General features: G+C 46.9%; 1 protein-coding gene across 7 annotated transcripts in view; it reads left to right on the top strand.

Moving 5' to 3' along the window:
- The first annotated feature begins 4184 nt into the window (after positions 1–4184).
- Positions 4185–17451, top strand: part of SPTAN1 (spectrin alpha, non-erythrocytic 1) — a 46294-nt gene continuing 33027 nt past the window's right edge. For all 7 annotated transcript variants that reach the window (XM_040404774.1, XM_040404780.1, XM_040404779.1 and 4 more), the window contains exons 1-3: positions 4185–4305; positions 16836–17075; positions 17209–17334. In XM_040404774.1, coding sequence (XP_040260708.1) covers positions 16839–17075; positions 17209–17334 — 363 coding nt within the window. In that variant the 5' untranslated portion in view covers positions 4185–4305; positions 16836–16838. The remainder of the gene's footprint in view (positions 4306–16835; positions 17076–17208; positions 17335–17451) is intronic.

Genomic DNA, 17451 nt, shown 5'->3' with positions numbered 1-17451 from the left:
AATACAGATGCCTTCAGCTGCCAAGCGCACATGTAACAGGTCAGCCAGTGTCAGAGGTACAAAACTGCTGACAGATGCCCTTTAAACTGAGCACATGTGACCACATCAGTGAGGTGGACAAGAAAAAGGAAAAGAATACAAACAGCAGGTGGCGCTATACAGATACATTTTATTGAATAACTCGGTGGCTGAACAAACTTTTTAATAACGTGCAGTTACAAAAGTATTAAGAATCAGATGCCGATTATGGGTCTTGTGGGACAACCCCTTTAAGAGCAAGAAGGGGCTTATTTATCTGTTTTATGACTTATGTTTTTTTTATCTGTGACAAAAATCTTTATTTCAGTTTAGTAATTTGTGACATTGTCGTCTCTGTTTGTTAAATCACAACAGATGAGAACTGCTGAACATACCACAAATGCGCCCCCCCCCCCCCCCCCCCCCCAAAAAAAAGATATTAAAGTTATATATTTATTTGTATTTTTAGATTTTTTTTTTTCGAACAGCATTGAATAGTATTCCATTTGATTTATGGGCTTTTTTCTTAGTCCTTTTGAAAATGAAGGGTCGATGGTCTGAAACCCTGGCGATTAGCTGCTGTGTTGCGTCTGCTACAGGATAAAATGCAGTATTTCATGGTGACTATGCAAATAAATGGCTGTCCGTGCAATAATAGGATTGACCCCCAAACTGGCAGCTTAGGGGGCGTGTCCTTTCTCAGGGGGTGTGTCCTTTTTGCTGCAGCTAGTGGCAGTGGAAGGATGGAACTGAGCATGTGCTTCTCTCTCAGAGAAATTAGTAAAAAAAAAAAAAAAACACGCAGGTGGCGCTGTACAGATACGTTTTATTGAATAATTCTGTGGCTATACTAAATTTTTAGTTACATGCAAAATTATTCAGATACAGATGCTGGTTTGAAAACTAGAATTGTTTTTCGTGGGACAACCCCTTTTAAGCATCTTTTGGCTCCTTGGAGCGGGTGTCAGGACAACTCCAGTCTTAGAACCATGACTGGGTAACAGTGGGTTGGCTGTTGGTTTTAAAGGGGCTCCTGCAGTCCTTCAAAACTCATTTCTGAGACCTCTCCCCCGCTCAACATCACTCTGGGGGCGAATATACTCTCGATGGGGCCAAGAAGAACAGACACAGGTATTTATTAGACCTCGTGCAAACATGTGCCGCCATATTACCACAGAGAATAGCCCTGTAGCACAGCAATTAAAGGGGCACACCACTCCTCATAGACATCTATGGGTCCCACGGCTGAGCATGCACAGAGCAGTAACACAGCCGTGTGCACGCCCTTAGAGTACTGAAATGCGATATATAGAAGACAAGGTTCTGCCTGGTGCGTCTTCTGCCATCTCCTCTAATCTGAGATGCATTATGAATTATTGATGGCACAAGCATTTTACTGGTTCTGAATGTGCTGACCCGGATTACTCCGGACAAAATCCCCCCCCCCCCCACATAGACTGGTGACGGATGCGTGATTTATTTGTATGGGTCGCTGTAATGAGCGTGGCTCGGCTGAGGGTGCACCATGGTCCAACCGTTGCACTCTGTGCCCTATGTAATGATTACAGATTGATCGATCGTCTCTTTAACCCCTTGCCGCCACAGCCAGTTTTTGACCTTTGCAACTTAGCAAACTGTGTTTTGGGGGCAGATTTGTGCCAAAAACAAAAAACTAAGGCCTCTTTCACACGAGCGTTTTTTTTTTCTTTTCAGTTTTTCGGGCCTTTTTTTGCGTTCCATATACGGAATCATTTATTTCAATGGTTCCGCAAAAAAACGGAATGTACTCTGTATGCATTCCGTTTCCGTATTTCCGTTCCGTTGAAAGATAGAACATTGTCCTATTATTGCCCGCAAATCACGTTCCGTGGCTCCAGTCAATGGGTCCGCAAAAAAAAAAATGGAACACATACGGAAATGCATCCATATGTCTTCCATATCAGTTCCGTTTTTGCGCAACCATCTATTGAAAATTTTATGTCCAGCATAATTTTTTTCTATGTTATTACTGTATACGCCATACGGAAAAACAGAACAGAAACGAAAATACAAACGGAAGTGAAAAACGGAACGCAAAACACTGAAAAAGTCATACGGTCGTTTGAAAGAGGCCTAAAAATGAGTTTTGTACTGAAGCGGACACCCATTAGTTAAAAAGAAAAATGCGTCCAAAAAGCTGAATTTTGCAGGCAGATTTTCAAAATCCATTGTGTCCATTTTTTATTTTTTATTAAATGTATTGATTGTTTTCAGACTTCGCAGCTTGCTATAGCCTGACCGCTCATATTCTGTGTTACACCTGTTGGCATTGGGTCCTTACACACAGGAAATTGGCGCTGGTGTTTTTACCCTATGTTGCCCTGCCTCCGACCTAATTTATGTAGTAAGATGGCAGACTTTGGAGTCATTGTTTGGCCCGCACAGCTGTCAAAAACAACCCATTGGCGACCCACGATCACATTGTGGCGCTTGTGTGATGACGAGGTGACGGGCATATCCGGCTGGGATTGGAGTGACCTCTGATCCCGGCTGTTACAGCAGAAGCCCCATCTATAGGTCAGCGTCAGCTCTCCCTGTTGATTGCTTGGACATTGCTCCTAAGTCTGCACCGTCCACGCAACATGACTGTATGTTGAGATGGCGGTTGTGATTAAGAATCTTGTGGTGCCGTTCCGCCATATTGCGGGAAGGGGTTAAAGGGCTTTAGGCCGTGTCTCCCCGGGCACTTCTATGTGATTTCTGAAAACAGCTGAGTAAACGGTTGACAATTTTCTCTACTCATAGAAGTGAATGGACCCCCCAGAGGGGTCTGTGGGCCCTCTGATCCTTTAGGCCTCATGCACACGACCGTTGTTGTGTTCCGTTCCGCAAAATGGGGTTCCGTGATTTGTTTCCGTGTGTCTTCCTTTATTTTTGGAGGATCACCAGACATGAAGGAAAGTAAAAAAAAGTCAAGTTTGCCATGCAAATGATAGGAAAAAACGGACGCGGACGACAATCTTGTGTGCCTCTGTGTTTTTTCACGGTCCTATTGACTTGAATGGGTCCGTGAACTGTTTTCCGTGAAAAAAATAGGACAGGTTATATTTTTTTTTTGACTGACTGGAACCACGGATCACGGACGCGGATGACAAACGGTGCATTAGCCGAGTTTTCAACGGACCCATTGAAAGTCAATAGGTCCGCAGAAAATCACGAAAAACTGAACAACGGACACGGAACACAACAACGGTGGTGTGCATGAGGCCTTAGGCCTCATGCACACGACCGTTGTGGTGTTCTGTTCTGCAAAATGGGGTTCTGTTGTTCCGTGATCCGTTTCCGTGTGTCTACCTTTTATTTTTGGAGGATCACCAGACATAAAGGAAAGTAAAAAAAAAAAATCTAAGACAGGTTTGCCATGCAAATGATAGGAAAAAAAAACAGACGCGGACGACAATCTTGTGTGCCTGTGTTTTTTAGTGGTCCTATTGACTTGAATGGGTCGAAAATAATAGAACAGGTTATATTTTTTTGACTGACTGGAACCACGGACGCAGATGACAAACGGTGCATGAGCCGAGTTTTCAACAGACCCATTGAAAGTCAATGGGTCCGCAGAAAAACGGAACAACGGACCCGGAATAAAACAACGGTCGTGTGCATGAGGCTTTATTCTGAGGGTCAGAGAATTTTAAAACAGGACTAGAATACAGTCTGCGATGTGCGCTTGCTGCATCGATCACAGTCCACCAATCCCGACGATGGCCGCTGTATTTCTCTTCGCAAATCTGGTCCTATACAATGCAAATTTACGGCTGTATTTTTGGAGCCACTGCACGTGGCGAATCCTCGCATGGATTTACGCCTTCAACTACACATCTGATAAAAACAAATTTTAAAAACTTTTAAAGGTGAGGATTAGAATACTATGGAATTACTATTCATGCCATTTCCTAAAGCCTTCACACCCTATTGGCACTGATTTTATCGGCATTGCACAGCACAACCACTCCTCGCAGCCGCCATCTCCTTTCTAGAAGAGCCATTTCATCCCTTCAAGCCTTCGGTCATTTCCGGAACGTCCTTCGTTCATCTTCGTGCCAGAGCCGTAGTCACGTTCAGAGCGGTGGGCGTGTCCTGACCGAACTCGGCCAACCCATCGTGCATTTCCGGAGAGTGGCGCAGGGTGACGTCAGCGCTTCGGGGCCCCCGAGTATAAAACTAGGGCGAGCCTACCGAAGCTCTCAGACGAAGATCCGGAGAATTGGAGTGAGGAAGCTGGAGTGCAAAACACCCTCAGAACTGGTGAGGCCGCACCCCTCTGCCCCATTATGTGCCCCTCGCGTATTGCGCCTATCAATGAGCTGTGGCTGTGCCTCCCTTTTCTTGCATTGCTTGCAGTGAACCCTTCCATGCCCGGGGCTGTTGTGAAAGCTGGTCATAAATGCACTGATAATTAAGGTTCCCTATCCTGTCCCCCCTTCTAATGTTCCAGCTCCACATTTGCGCCATAATTTGAAATTTTAGGTTGATTTTTGCAACAATCCGAATAAATTTCTATTATCTGTGAATGGTCATCCCAATACCGGAAACGTACCGCAGTGCTGGTCACATCAGGGGTTAAACCGGTGCATCTACGACCAGCTTGAAGCGTTTCGCCACCGTATGCGAAGTCATTGACAGCTCGCCAGGCATAGAAATGAATGGGAGGCTTCTGCTCGGACTGCATCCCCCTATGGCGGCGGTGCAGTTTTATAAATGGCATCACTATGGTAACAGCCATTATGTTTATTTTGTATCTATGTATATTTTTTATAATTTGATACATTGTAGCTTTGCATTTCCTCCTTCCTTATAAAGGGTGCCCTATTATTACCCTCAATTTGGTCCTCCCCCGTCCATTACATTGACCGCTATTGACATCCGTGCCATGCTTTCGGTGCAGAAGCTGCCCCCTCTCCTTAAAGGGGTGATTATTTTGCCACTAAATACCCCAGGTGTCCTGTCCTTGTATTGCCCCACATAACTGGGTATGACATGGGTGGGTCCCTGCCTCTCCAGTATAGACGGGGCTAGGTCAGACCCCCTCTGACAATGACCGCTGTGGGCAAATTAGCAAACAATGGGGGGGGGGGGGGGGGGTGTAAAAGCCTGCTGCCCTTTAAATATCTCGCTTTCCCATGCAAACAATCCTGTTTCCATTCCATATCCGCCCCCCGCCAGTGCATAAATTTTTAGTCCTGTTACCAAGACTGATCAGAGATAGCAATCCTTAACCTCTACTCTCCTGGCTGCTGATTTTGCAGTGTGTTGCGTTGTTGTCGGACGGGCCCCAGTTGTGCATTGCTGTGGGTGTAAATAGGGCGTTAGTTGCTGGAATGTCATTCAGGAAAATGTGAGTTATTTCATTTCCCAGGACAAGGACCTTCTCGGATTGAACTCTTGCACCCACCCACCCGGGGCCCCCCACCCTTCCTGCATTGGCTGCATACTCCACCCCACCCCCCAAGGTCATTGTGCTTTGACATGCTTGGCTGTGTTTATTTCTAATATTTTCCACCCGCACAAATCAGTATTTGCTCTCCAATAGTTGCAAAACTACAACTCTCAGCATGTGCATCTGTCAGGGTCTGCTGGGAGTTGTAGTTTTACAGCCAGTTGTAGACCAGTTAGCTATATTCTTTGTGCTTTATTTCAAATGGTGTTCTGGTTTACAGCCGGGCAGTTGCATAACTAGTAACGCCCTAATATGATGTAATTAGTATGATGTTAGTGAGCAATCTCTAATAATAATCTGCAGGGAGGTATACGTTCCACATCAGTGCACCCCTGTTCTAGGCCGGTGTGACCCCCACCCTGCACTGACAGAATACAGACTGCCATAAATGGTGCATGTTTAGGGAACTGCTACTTATGCATTTCCCTAAAGTGGCTCTGTTCATTGTGAGGACCTTGCAAAGTCTGGGATCAGGGCAGGCGGCAGTGTGTAACCCTGTGTGTGGGGCGTTAAATCCTCGCCATGCACACATGCCCTGCATGCTAAGGATTCCAGGCATGCACAGAGATCTGTGCCGAAGCCAGCTGCCCTCTCTGTGTGACCCCCCCCCCCCCATCTGCTCTGTCTTGGCAGGCACTTAAGTTTACTCCAGTGTCTTGTCTTACGCACCTATCCTCTCAATAAATGCTTACAGACATCAGACAAGGATTGGATGAAGAGCATTTTCCCTTTTAAGATGAACAAAAAAGTCGCCATTTAAGGGTCTATTCAGACATGGCGGTTGTAACACGTTTTGCTTGCTGCATGCCAAAATCCGCACAACTCGAAAGAGACCCATTAAACCACAGAAAGAACCACATCCACCGCGTCTGAATATGTCCTAAAAGATGTGCTTAAAGATCCAACATTATGGGAAACTGAAGATCCAATATGTCCGCTATTCCACCCCTACAAGAGAGTGGTCAAGCTTGGTCACTGACAACACTTTGCAGCCACCAGACTGGTTGTCACGCTCTATGGGAGCAGGTGGGTCGATGCCGGTAATGGTGGCCATATTGCTTGTCACACCATATGGCAGCAGGAGGGACAATGCTGGTAATCGCTACACTGGCAGCCATGTTTGTTGTCGCCCAACTGATTCAAATTCTTTTCTGCTTCTGGGAAAACTTAATGAACATTCCGCAGTGGCGGCCATATTGGTTTTCGCACTTTATGGTAGCAGGAGAGACAATACTAGTAATGGCGGCCATGTTGGCTGCTATGTTCTACAGGAGCAGGAGGGACAATGCTGCTAATGGCGGCCATATTGGTTGTCACGCTGTATGGGAGCAGAGGGGACGATGCTGGTAATGGCAGCCATATTGGTTGTCCCGCTCTATGGGAGCAGAAGGGACTATGCTGGTAATGGCGGCCATGTTTTTTGTCACGCTGTATGGGAGCAGAAGGGACTATGCTGGTAATGGCGGCCATGGGTTTTTGTCACGCTGTATGGGAGTAGAAGCGACAGTGCTGGGAAAGGTTGTACTGGTTGTCACCCAACAGATTAAAATTATTTTTTGCTCTAGGAAAACTGCAATGACTGCCATGTTGGTTGTCGCATTGCATGGGAGAAGGAGGGACAGTGCTGGTAATGGCGGCCATATTGGTTGTCACACTATGGGAGTAAGAGGGACGATGCTGGTAATGGTGGCCATGTTGCTTGTCACACTGTATGGGAGCAGGAGGGACGATGCTGGTAACGATTGTACTGGCGGCCACATTGGCTGTCACTCGGCGTTCTTAGAATCAGATCTAACAAATTACAGCTGAAGTTGATTTCATTGCAGGCTTTAACGGAAGTACCAGTAATGGTTTCCAAGTCTAGCGGCCTAAATCGGATAATACATATTGTAAGTGAAGGATGGGGATCAGCAATCTCCGGCACTCCAGCTGTTCTGAAACTACAACTCCCAGAATTCTCCTTTCATTACTATATAGAGGTCCCAGAATAGCCAAGCAAGTTTGCATGCTGGGAGTTGTAGTTTCACAGCAGCTGGAGTGCCGCAGGACGCCGAGCCCTGGTGTAGGACAAGGCCATTAGGTGACCTCCAGTGTAGGTGCTGTCGCCCCTTTAAAATCCATTACTGCGGTAACTCCAGAAATAACTGTATAATGCAGCAGGGTTAATTATAATCATTTCCTGAGGGAACGTGACGTCCCTGCGATCATAGATGGCTAATGAATCTGCAGAGCCGGCACCATGCCAGCCTGTAACAACACCACCCTGGAAGAGCCGACCGACTGAGATGTATGCCTACAATGACCTGTCCTGTTTTTTAAAGGGTAGCGTTGTCTGTGTTCCGCCATATTGTCCCTCCGTAAGATCCAAGTCCAGGTATCGGTGCTTGCCGTGATATGCTCCGTCTCTGTCATCTATCTGCCTTTCTGCAGAACCCTTTTAAAAGCGTTGTCCAGGATTACAAAAAAAGCATGGCTGCTTTATTGCAGAATACAGCGCCTCTCGGTGCACAGGTTGTGTGCGGTATTGTGGCTCTGTGTCAATGGAGGGGAGATGCAATACCAGAAAATAGACCATAGACAGGCATTGCACTTTTTGGCAGAGGGAAGCCATGGTTTTCTAATCCTGGACACCCCCTGTAAGCGTTCTATGTTTTGGGGTGAATGGGAGTGATCTTTGTATCGCGTGGTCTGTACTGTACTTGCATGACTGTATACTGTAGCCTACTCCTATGGCTCCCTTCTGGCGTCACTACTATTTTTAAGCAATGGCATGGTATAAGCAAACTGGACATGGCGCAGAAGAGCTTGCAATCTGAAATGGTATGTGCAGGGCAGGACGATGGAGGTTGTAGTTTTTGAACTGCTGTAGAGCCATCACTAGCAGGACCCTTATCTGAGAGAGAGAAAATATTTGGGCGTGAAGCTGGACTGCTGTGCAGAGTCGCACAGCAGTGTGGAAGGTGCGGCATCTGGACTTATTACAGGAAAGTTCTGCAGTCCTCTGGGCGGGATTTGGATCTCTGCAGACTCGCTGGGGGGCTCGTCTCCTGCACCAGAAAGTGCTGTAATAAATACGTGACTGAATATGTTACATCGTCCTTATGCATTGTGATAGATTTTTTTGGAAGGGGGTTAAATGCAGTCCCATGTAAGTTCCCGTACATATCAGGTGATGGCTGATCCTGCTGATTTAAGTTTGCGTGTATGAGGGGGTATATCGACCCTTTTCTGACGGCAGAAGAAGGATCTGCTATGATTCTGTGTTTCTGCTTCTTTAGGAGCCCCTTTCCCCTTTGGAAACCCATACGAGTGAGCATGTGTATGGGCGAATCAGGGGTTAAAGGGGTATTCAAGGGGATAACTATTAGAGCTGTGGGGGATCCTTTTAAATATTCATGTGTGTGTTTTCGTATGGGCACCTTTAAATGCCACGGCTAAAGGCGCTTTGCAAACCCATCGTATGGTCATTGAATAAATCAACCTTAATATGTTGTTATTTAGCCATGATTTGTGCCTAGTGAGCAACTCGGCTCTGCTATATCCGGCAAAACAGCTATACTGGGAACCAGTGATCCCTGAGGCTGCCAACAGACTAAAAGGATCCAAAAGAAAAAAAAATTATAATCCATCCTTTGGGATCCACTCTATAGGCTTGTCGGTGAATCTCGTAGTGGGATCCAGGAAGGAACTAAATTCGATGGCAGTCTTCATTGTGTGGCCATTGGGCCTTCTACAAAATGGCTGCCTCGGTCTACAGAAGCTCTTAGAAAGGTTTGAAGAAAGCATCCTCTGGGTATATAATGAAGCAGCAAGTCCTTTATTAGGACCACGTCAGTCACGCACTGCCACCTTGAAGTGATCGCGTCTGATCCTCCCCACTCGGGCCGCCATGATTGAGTCGCAGAACCGGTTTTCTCTCAAAATGCAGCTTCATGTATATGTTTTCTATGGAGGAATGCTTGGTGGAGGCAAGTTACTGTTCCCTGGTATAAGCCATTTCAGTGGAACGGGTGACTGACTGACAGGGATTTTAGGAAAATATCTGCCCCCTAGATCACAAGACGGTGGAACCGGCAAATCTGTAACAACCTATCAGAGCCCAGCGTTCATTTTTCTAGGTCGTATTGAGCTATGAAAGCTGCAATGTGATTGCTTGCTATAGGCATGTAATAGGTGGTAATTTGAGCTGCCATGGACAGAAGTGTGGCGTCACTGGCGGCCATTGAGGTTCTCTCCACAGACTCTAGTGAGTGTTTTGTGGTCGGACAACATCATGACTCTAACCAGATGCCTCCATTATGAGAATCGGCACTGACAGAGGCGAGCAGCCACCAATCAGAATCCTGCTTTCGTTTTTCCAAGGAAAAGAGAGCCAACTGGTTACCTAGGCAACTGCTTATCTTTACGGTGCATGACAGCCAATATGGCTGCCATTTCAGTTCAAATAACGGTTGTCAACCAGCTTTTCTAGAGTTGCGAATGGCAACTTTTCTACTATGGCTGGAACCTGATATGGGGGTTGTTTCTAGATTTGTTAGCTGTAATGGCGCCCAGCTTTCTTGGACGTGTGTGTTAATATGAAGCATGTTGCTATTCAGGAGTCTGGGAAAGCTGGATGGCCGCCATTACTGCTCCCACATGGAAGAGGTTATTACTTCATCATTTAGCACTGTTGGAGCTGTAGCGGCGGCCATATTGGGGGAAAAAAAAGAGAAGCAGCTGAATAGAGCGAAGACCTGTGTTTAGTGGGGGTGTTTTTAACTCCTTCATGCCATGACGTCTGTATAAAAAAAAAACAGGACGGTATAGCGAGTTTCCCTCGCACCATTGTGACACATATCGGGAGCCGCGTTTAGAGCTGCCACCAGAAAGTGCAAAGTGCTTGCATTGCCGGCCTATAAATACCTCCTCAGGAATGTCTTTTATCAAACGTTTAGACTACCTCGCCCCAACATCATCGCATAGCAGAGAGGAATCGCTGGGATAGGGAAATGGTCATTATCTTGTGAAATACGCATAATGTCGGCCGGCAACCAAGGCTGTACGCTTGGCCCTAAACCAAGGGTGGGGCACTGGGTGTATAGAAAGGCGTGTATCGATAGATGGATATCGAGATGGCAGAAATATATATGATCATTTGGGGGGTCCATCTGGACGCCATATGCCTTGTGTGTACCCCTCCACACACATTCACACTCTTAGTCAGGCATGCATGTTTTTTTTTTTTTCCTGTGGGAGCAATCATTGGCAGTGTTGAAATCCAATAAGACGGATCCTCCCCCCCCCCCCCCCCACATAGTCTCATAGTAATCTCCCGATATGGTGGCGGTCTGCAATCTCTTGCTCTCTAATAGCAGCGGAACTACAACCCCTAGCGTGGCTCTGTAGTGTTTACTATTTCTGTCCTCATTGAAGACTGGCTGGTTGCATTCTATGGTGTATATCTTGTATTGCTAGGATCCTTCATCTGGAGCTAGAATGAAATGGCAAAGAATTGCACCCCTTGCAAGTATTTAAAAAAAAAAGGGGGGGGGGGGGGGGGGGCGTCTGCCAGCTGTTCGTTTTAGGGATCAGTGGGAGTGTCTCCTCGTATCATAGTGATATGCCATGCACGTAGCCAAATGCTTCAGCTATTCCTCCCAGTTAGGCCTCTTTCACACGTCCGTTTTTTTTATTTTTTCCTTTTACGGGCCGTTTTTTGCGTTCCGTATACGGAACCATTCATTTCAATGGTTCCGCAAAAAAACACGGAATGTACTCCGTATGCATTCTGTTTCCGTATTTCCGTTCCGTTGAAACATAGAACATGTTTAAATGTATTATTGCCCGCAAATCACGTTCCGCGGCTCCATTCAAGTCAATGTGTCCGCAAAATAAAATAACACATACGGAAATGCATCCGTATGTATTCCGTATCCGTTCTGTTTTTTGCGGAACCATCTATTGAAAATGTTATGCCCAGCCCAATTTTTTCTATTTAATTACTGTATACTGTATATGCCATACGGAAACACAGCGGAAACAAACAACGGATCCGGAAAAAACGGCCCGTAAAACACTGAAAAAGCCATACGGTCGTGTGAAAGAGGCCTTACTCCATACACATGCATGCAGGGCTCAGCTTGGGGTGGGTTCACACTACCGTTAGGGATTTCGTTATGGCTTTCCGTTATAACATGGTTATAACGGAATGCTCAGACAGAATGCAAAACAGAAGCCTTTAAAAGGCATTCCGTTTTCTTTCCATCCTAATAGAAGTCTATGGGAAAGCATAACTGATCCGTCAGGGTCCCGTTATACAAGACGAAAAACAAAGTCCGTCATAATACAAGTCTGTGGGCAGAAGAACAGATCCATCCTTCCGTCTTAGGATTCCGTTATTTTCCGTTATAACCATAACTGAATCCATAACGCTAGTGTGAACCCACCCTTAGCCGAGTGTGCATGTCTTTTCAGTGGGCAGAGAGGAATAAATAAATGCCAGCTCTTATCCGACCTGTCTTTTCCCCGCAAACATCTGCAATCAAGAGGGTCAGGAGGCCCCACCAAAATCGGTGAGCTCTTCTGACCTTTATTAAAGTGCAAAACAACATTCCGGTTTATAGCGCCGCCCCTAGTATTATACCACGGTGCAGTGTAATGTGTTGGGCATTGCCGCAGTGTGAGATCTGGAAGGTTCTGCCGTTATCAGCGAGATACAGCAGGGAGGGGCGGCCATCCTTCTTCATTCCCCCAGCAATGGATCCTGCAGTAATGAGTTGCAGGCGGCCAGGAATGCGCCTTATCTGTGGCTGGAGAGCGCTGATAGGGGCGGCTGTGACATAAATACCTATGTCACCCAGAGCTGAGCAAAGTCCCCGACGTGGAGCCTGGATCAGAAGAAATATAAATTCCAAAAATAATTGCAAAGTTTAACTTTTTTTTTTTTTTTTTTTTTTCAAATCAAAATCGAACACCTTGATGGCCTATATCAGGGGTCAGCAACCTTCAGCACTCCAGCTGCTGTGAAACTACAACTCCCAGCATGCACACTTGCTCAGCTTTTCTTGTAACTCCTATTGAAGTGAAAGGAGGATTCTGGGAGTTGTAGTTTCAGAACTGCTGGAGGTTGCTGATCCCTGGTGTAGTCTAATAATAGATTGGCAATCGATCGGAAAGAAGGGGCAGCTTCAGGGTTTACCCGGGCACAGCGACCACTCGTGAAGCTGCGTGTGGTACTGCAGATTAGCCCCATTCACTTAGAGGGGTATAGAAGTGTCTTGCTGCTTGGCGCGGGATCCTGGGGTTAGAACCCTACTGCTCAAAGAATATAAAACCCAAACTTTCACATGCCCAAGCTAATCATAGGCGGGGGGGGAGGGGGCACTGCCTATTGGTTGAAGTCTTGCATCAGTCATATTTATGCAACTTTTCTCGGATCGCCTTGGTTTCTTATGGGGCATCACTGCACCAAACTTTCTGTCAAATGCAACTTTGGCGCAGTTAGGCATTGCAGTTTCATTCAGACACAAAAAAGTGCACTGGCCTGGCTGCATCCCTGCTGACGCACTCTGGGCCAATTTTATAGAAGGCCTATCCATGCCATTCTGCTTTGCTAGAGGCGCGGGGGGGGGGGGGGGGGGACGACAAATTTTGAATTCTTGCTATGCAGCCCCTTCTCCTCTATGTACACCTCCAGATTCAGTTGCCGATTTGGCGTTCCTGTGTGCTTGTCTTTCAGTGTATCGGATAACTTATGTAAATGCTGACCTAGTAGGGTGGCCCCATGAGTAAATTTTGGAGGGGCTTGCTTTGCGGTAGTGCTCCGCAATGCATCGCCTTTGTACTTTTCCTGGCTGTCTACAGAGATCTGCACTGAAGCTGTTAATATTCTGGCTGCAGCAGGCTGCGGTAGGACTGGCGCGGCGGGGAGTCAGCAGGACGGGCAGATTTTTTGGCATCGGACGGATAGGGTGACGTCAGCTGATCTGCTGCAGTAAAGCTCAGTCCATTAGCCAGGTCCCGTGGCATGTCCAGAACAATGAGCGGCTATGCTGACTATTACAGCTGGCCTTTTATCCACTTAATACCAGCATGGAGGCCGGGGCGGTCAGTGGAGCTTCACTCACAGATCATCTGTCACTTTCCTGAATCTTCCTAGTTCAAATAAGTCATATAGTCATCTGGATTCTCTAGCCCAAAGAGCTTACGCTCTAATTCTGCTTACATTGAAAGATCCTCATCCTCTACTATCAAGTTATTCAGCAGTTTCTTAGTTACCTTAGTGTCTGGAAAGTTGGGTGACAACCACTCTGACAAAGCAGGATGACACTCGCCCAGCTTTCCTAGAATCCTGATGGAAGTCAATATGGCCTCCCGCAGAGGCTGTCACCCAGCTTTCCTAGAATCTTGATGGAAGTTAATATGGCCTTCTACAGAGGTTGTCACCCAAAAAAGCAGATGTGCTTTTCGAGAGCTTGACTAGGCCGGGGCGGAAGCCAATATGGCCGCCATTACTTCTCCCTCCTCCCCGGCGGGTGTCACCCAGCTTTCTGAGAAAACCAGTCAGTCTAGACCTGCAGGGGTTGACCTCCAGCACTGTAGCTTTACTAGGCAGACTCACCTTTAAGACTCTAGGAAAGCTGAGTGCTGACCTCTGTGGTTAGCTGCAATGGTCACCCAGCTTTCCAAGAAGCGGATATAACAAAGAAACCATTGACTAGAATGTATATCGTGGGAATTATTGGCATTTTACTGTTTGGCTGCATATATTGCGTAATCGGGTGTATCTATACTGGTAGGAAGCCATGCACGTCCTTCCTCCTCCACATTCCAGGCGCGGTGAGACAATGCACGCCATCAGGAAACCATCCTCCAGGAGGATGAGGCCCATTCAGGCGGAGGCTGCGAACAGACACCCCTGAAGAGATGTGCGCAGATTAACCCTTTTATTGCCAGGGAGGCCAAAGCACAAGGAAGATGACCAGTGCTCCTGGCCTGGTGGCCCCTGTTCCTGGATCATCGGGCAGACTGGCCTTTCAGGAGTCGGGGAAAGCGGCCGACCGACTGTGGCTTATAATAAACTAACGGGTTCAGAATTCACATACACATAGGTGGCATTAAGATGTAGTTTGACGCATGTTCCCCCTATATCAGACTCTGCCAGTGCCCGCATTATAGAACTAGGCACCCCTACTTTCATAGGTTTTGGGACATACAGCAGTGACGTTGGCCAGCGCTGCGGGGGCCTACCTGGTGTCAAGGAAAGTATCAGAAGGGCAGCCCAAGGGGTATCTAGATTTTAATAGAATCCACCAACTTTGCAAGGATTGTCGACTATATAATGTGCCCCACCTCCATCCATTCACAGTAGATGTTGGAGGAAAGAAGTAGCTGTCCTGTTGATTTCCACATGCCGATCCCTTGTTCCTGCATCAGAGGAGTCTGACAGAAGCCTATTTCTCTCTAACACTTGCATACTTGGCCAGGAGTACATGTACATGGAGGAAAAACTTGTTTCCATTAAAGCCCTGTTCACATCGTACTGTGGCCTCAGTTTGCGCAATTTCAAAAGCACCCTCCTGTGGCGTCCATCCGTTGAATGAAGCCCTATGGATACGCTCGGCTTTTCCTTTTTGGGAGCTTTTTCTGATGTACAAGCAAATTGTACATCCCTAATGCGATGTGAATAAGGCCTTAGGGCTAATTCAGATGTTGCAGTTAAAAACCGTATCTGGGGGGAAAAAAGTGAATTTTTGCTTCAGCTTTGCAGTGCAATCATAGGCCACATTTTTTTCACCTATGCATTTAACAAGGTGCATTGCATTTTAATTTAGTTTAACTGCATCTCAACTGCAACATCTGAATACACCCCAAGACGTATGGAGCAGTTTAGGGTACTTTCCTACAGGACTGAAACGCTGCAGATGAGTGTGCAGCATTTTACAGTACCAGCAAAGTGGATGAGATTTTAAAAAAATCTTAATTGCCTCTTTAATCCGCAGCATAAATTGAGCTGCGATGCAGACTTTAGATTTGCAGCATGTCAGTTTGTGCTGCGGATTTCGCCCTTTGCAGAGAACAGGGTGAAATCTGCACCAAATCCACATGTAACTCCTGCAGATTTTGCCACGTATTTTTTTCTCATCTCTGCAGTATATTTTGGTTGGATTGGCGGCCAGTTAGTGTATGAGGGCCGATCCTTCCTTCTCCATACCCGTTTCACCGTTCATTTCATGTATTACATAGCAGCATGCGCTAAAACCTCATCCACTTGCATTGTACTGTAATTCAGCTGCTGTCTGGCTACTCTCCCCCTTATGCGATAACTGCAGAGGAATGCGGCTGGCAACCCTCCAGATCCATCTGGCATGGAAATGAAAGCAAAAAAAAAAAAACACGAGCCGGAGCCGAACTGTGTGAGGTCATGTGGGTGGAGGAGGGGAGCGTACTATAGGTTAGTAAGCTGGGGCAGTGTCTCGCCATCTGTCCAGCTCCATTCCACCACTTGTCCACTTACCTGGACAGCTTCGTTAGGTAAAAAGTCAGAAATATCCACAATAATAGAAGTTACCATCATGTGTCCTTCCAATGTGTTCTATGGAGGATAGGTCACATAAGGCCTCTTTCACACACTATTTTATTTCCGTGTCTGTTCCGTGTTTTTTTTTTTTTTTTTGCGGACCGTATGCGGAACCATTCACTTAAATGGGTCGGCAAGAAAACACAAGGTACTCCGCGTGCATTCTGTTTCCGTTCCACAAAAAAATAAAACTATTATTGTCCGCATTACGGACAAGGATAGGACTGTTCTATGAAGGGCCAGCTGTTCCGTTCCGCAAAATACTGAATGCACACGGATGTCATCCGTATTTTTTGCGAACCGCAAAATGCATACGGTTGTGTGCAAGAGGCCTAACTATCATGGCCATGGCATGGTGGGAGTAGTAGTTTTACAAAGGCTTGAGTGCCCCAGGTTGGAGACCAGTATAGCGTACATGGCAATACCTGTGGTGAGCCATTCTCTTTTCTGCCTTTGCAGGGGGGGGCAGTTGGATTCTTCTAGCTCTCCTCTCCAGTGGTCATTAGCAGCCCCCCTATAGATGTGAAACTGAACCCCACCCCAATAGGAATCAAATGTATGTGGGGCGAGGAGCTTTAAATGGGTTGCACAGGTTTGGAGAAACATGGCTGCTTCCAAACACAGCGCCGCCTAGGTCCACAGGCTGTGACTGGTATTGCGGCTCAGCCCCATACACAACCTATGGTCTGGTGTTGCGTCTCTTCCCCCCCCCCATATACACATCCCCAATTTAGGTTTCCATCACTGTCCTTACTGGAATTTTTGTGTCCCTTTCAGAAAATGGATTCAAGTGGGGTCAAAGTGTTGGAGACGGCGGAAGACATCCAGGATAGGCGCCAGCAGGTGCTGGACCGCTACCTGCGGTTCAAGGAGCTGTCGACCATCCGCCGGCAGAAGTTGGAGGACTCCTACCGCTTCCAGTTCTTCCAGCGCGATGCTGACGAGCTCGAGAAATGGATCCAGGAGAAACTCCAGATCGCCTCCGATGAGAACTACAAGGATCCGACTAATCTCCAGGTGAGGTGCTCTGGTGGTTTGAATATGGAGGTCCCAGGGCCATGGGGTCCTGATATGTTGGGGAGGGAGGGGTGATACGCTGCAGTGCGGTGATGGAAGAAGGTATCATAATACAAGGTTTTTATGCTTGCAGGGGAAACTGCAGAAACACCAGGCCTTTGACGCTGAAGTGCAGGCCAATGCCGGAGCCATTGTGAAACTGGACAACACCGGGAACCAAATGATTACGGAGTCGCACTTCGCATCTGAGAACATCCGAGTAAGTATCTGAACGCTGAGGTAACTGGTCGATAGTCAGGCTTTGGGAAATTTAATGTAAGGGTAAGGCCGACTGATTCGGCGGACCCTGCCAGTCAGTAATTTTGTGGCATTGGAT

Source organism: Bufo bufo, chromosome 8, assembly GCF_905171765.1.
Source record: "Bufo bufo chromosome 8, aBufBuf1.1, whole genome shotgun sequence".
Lineage (NCBI taxonomy): Eukaryota > Metazoa > Chordata > Amphibia > Anura > Bufonidae > Bufo > Bufo bufo.
The sequence above is the reverse complement of the archived record's forward strand: the minus strand, read 5'-3'. Positions and strand labels throughout refer to the sequence as shown.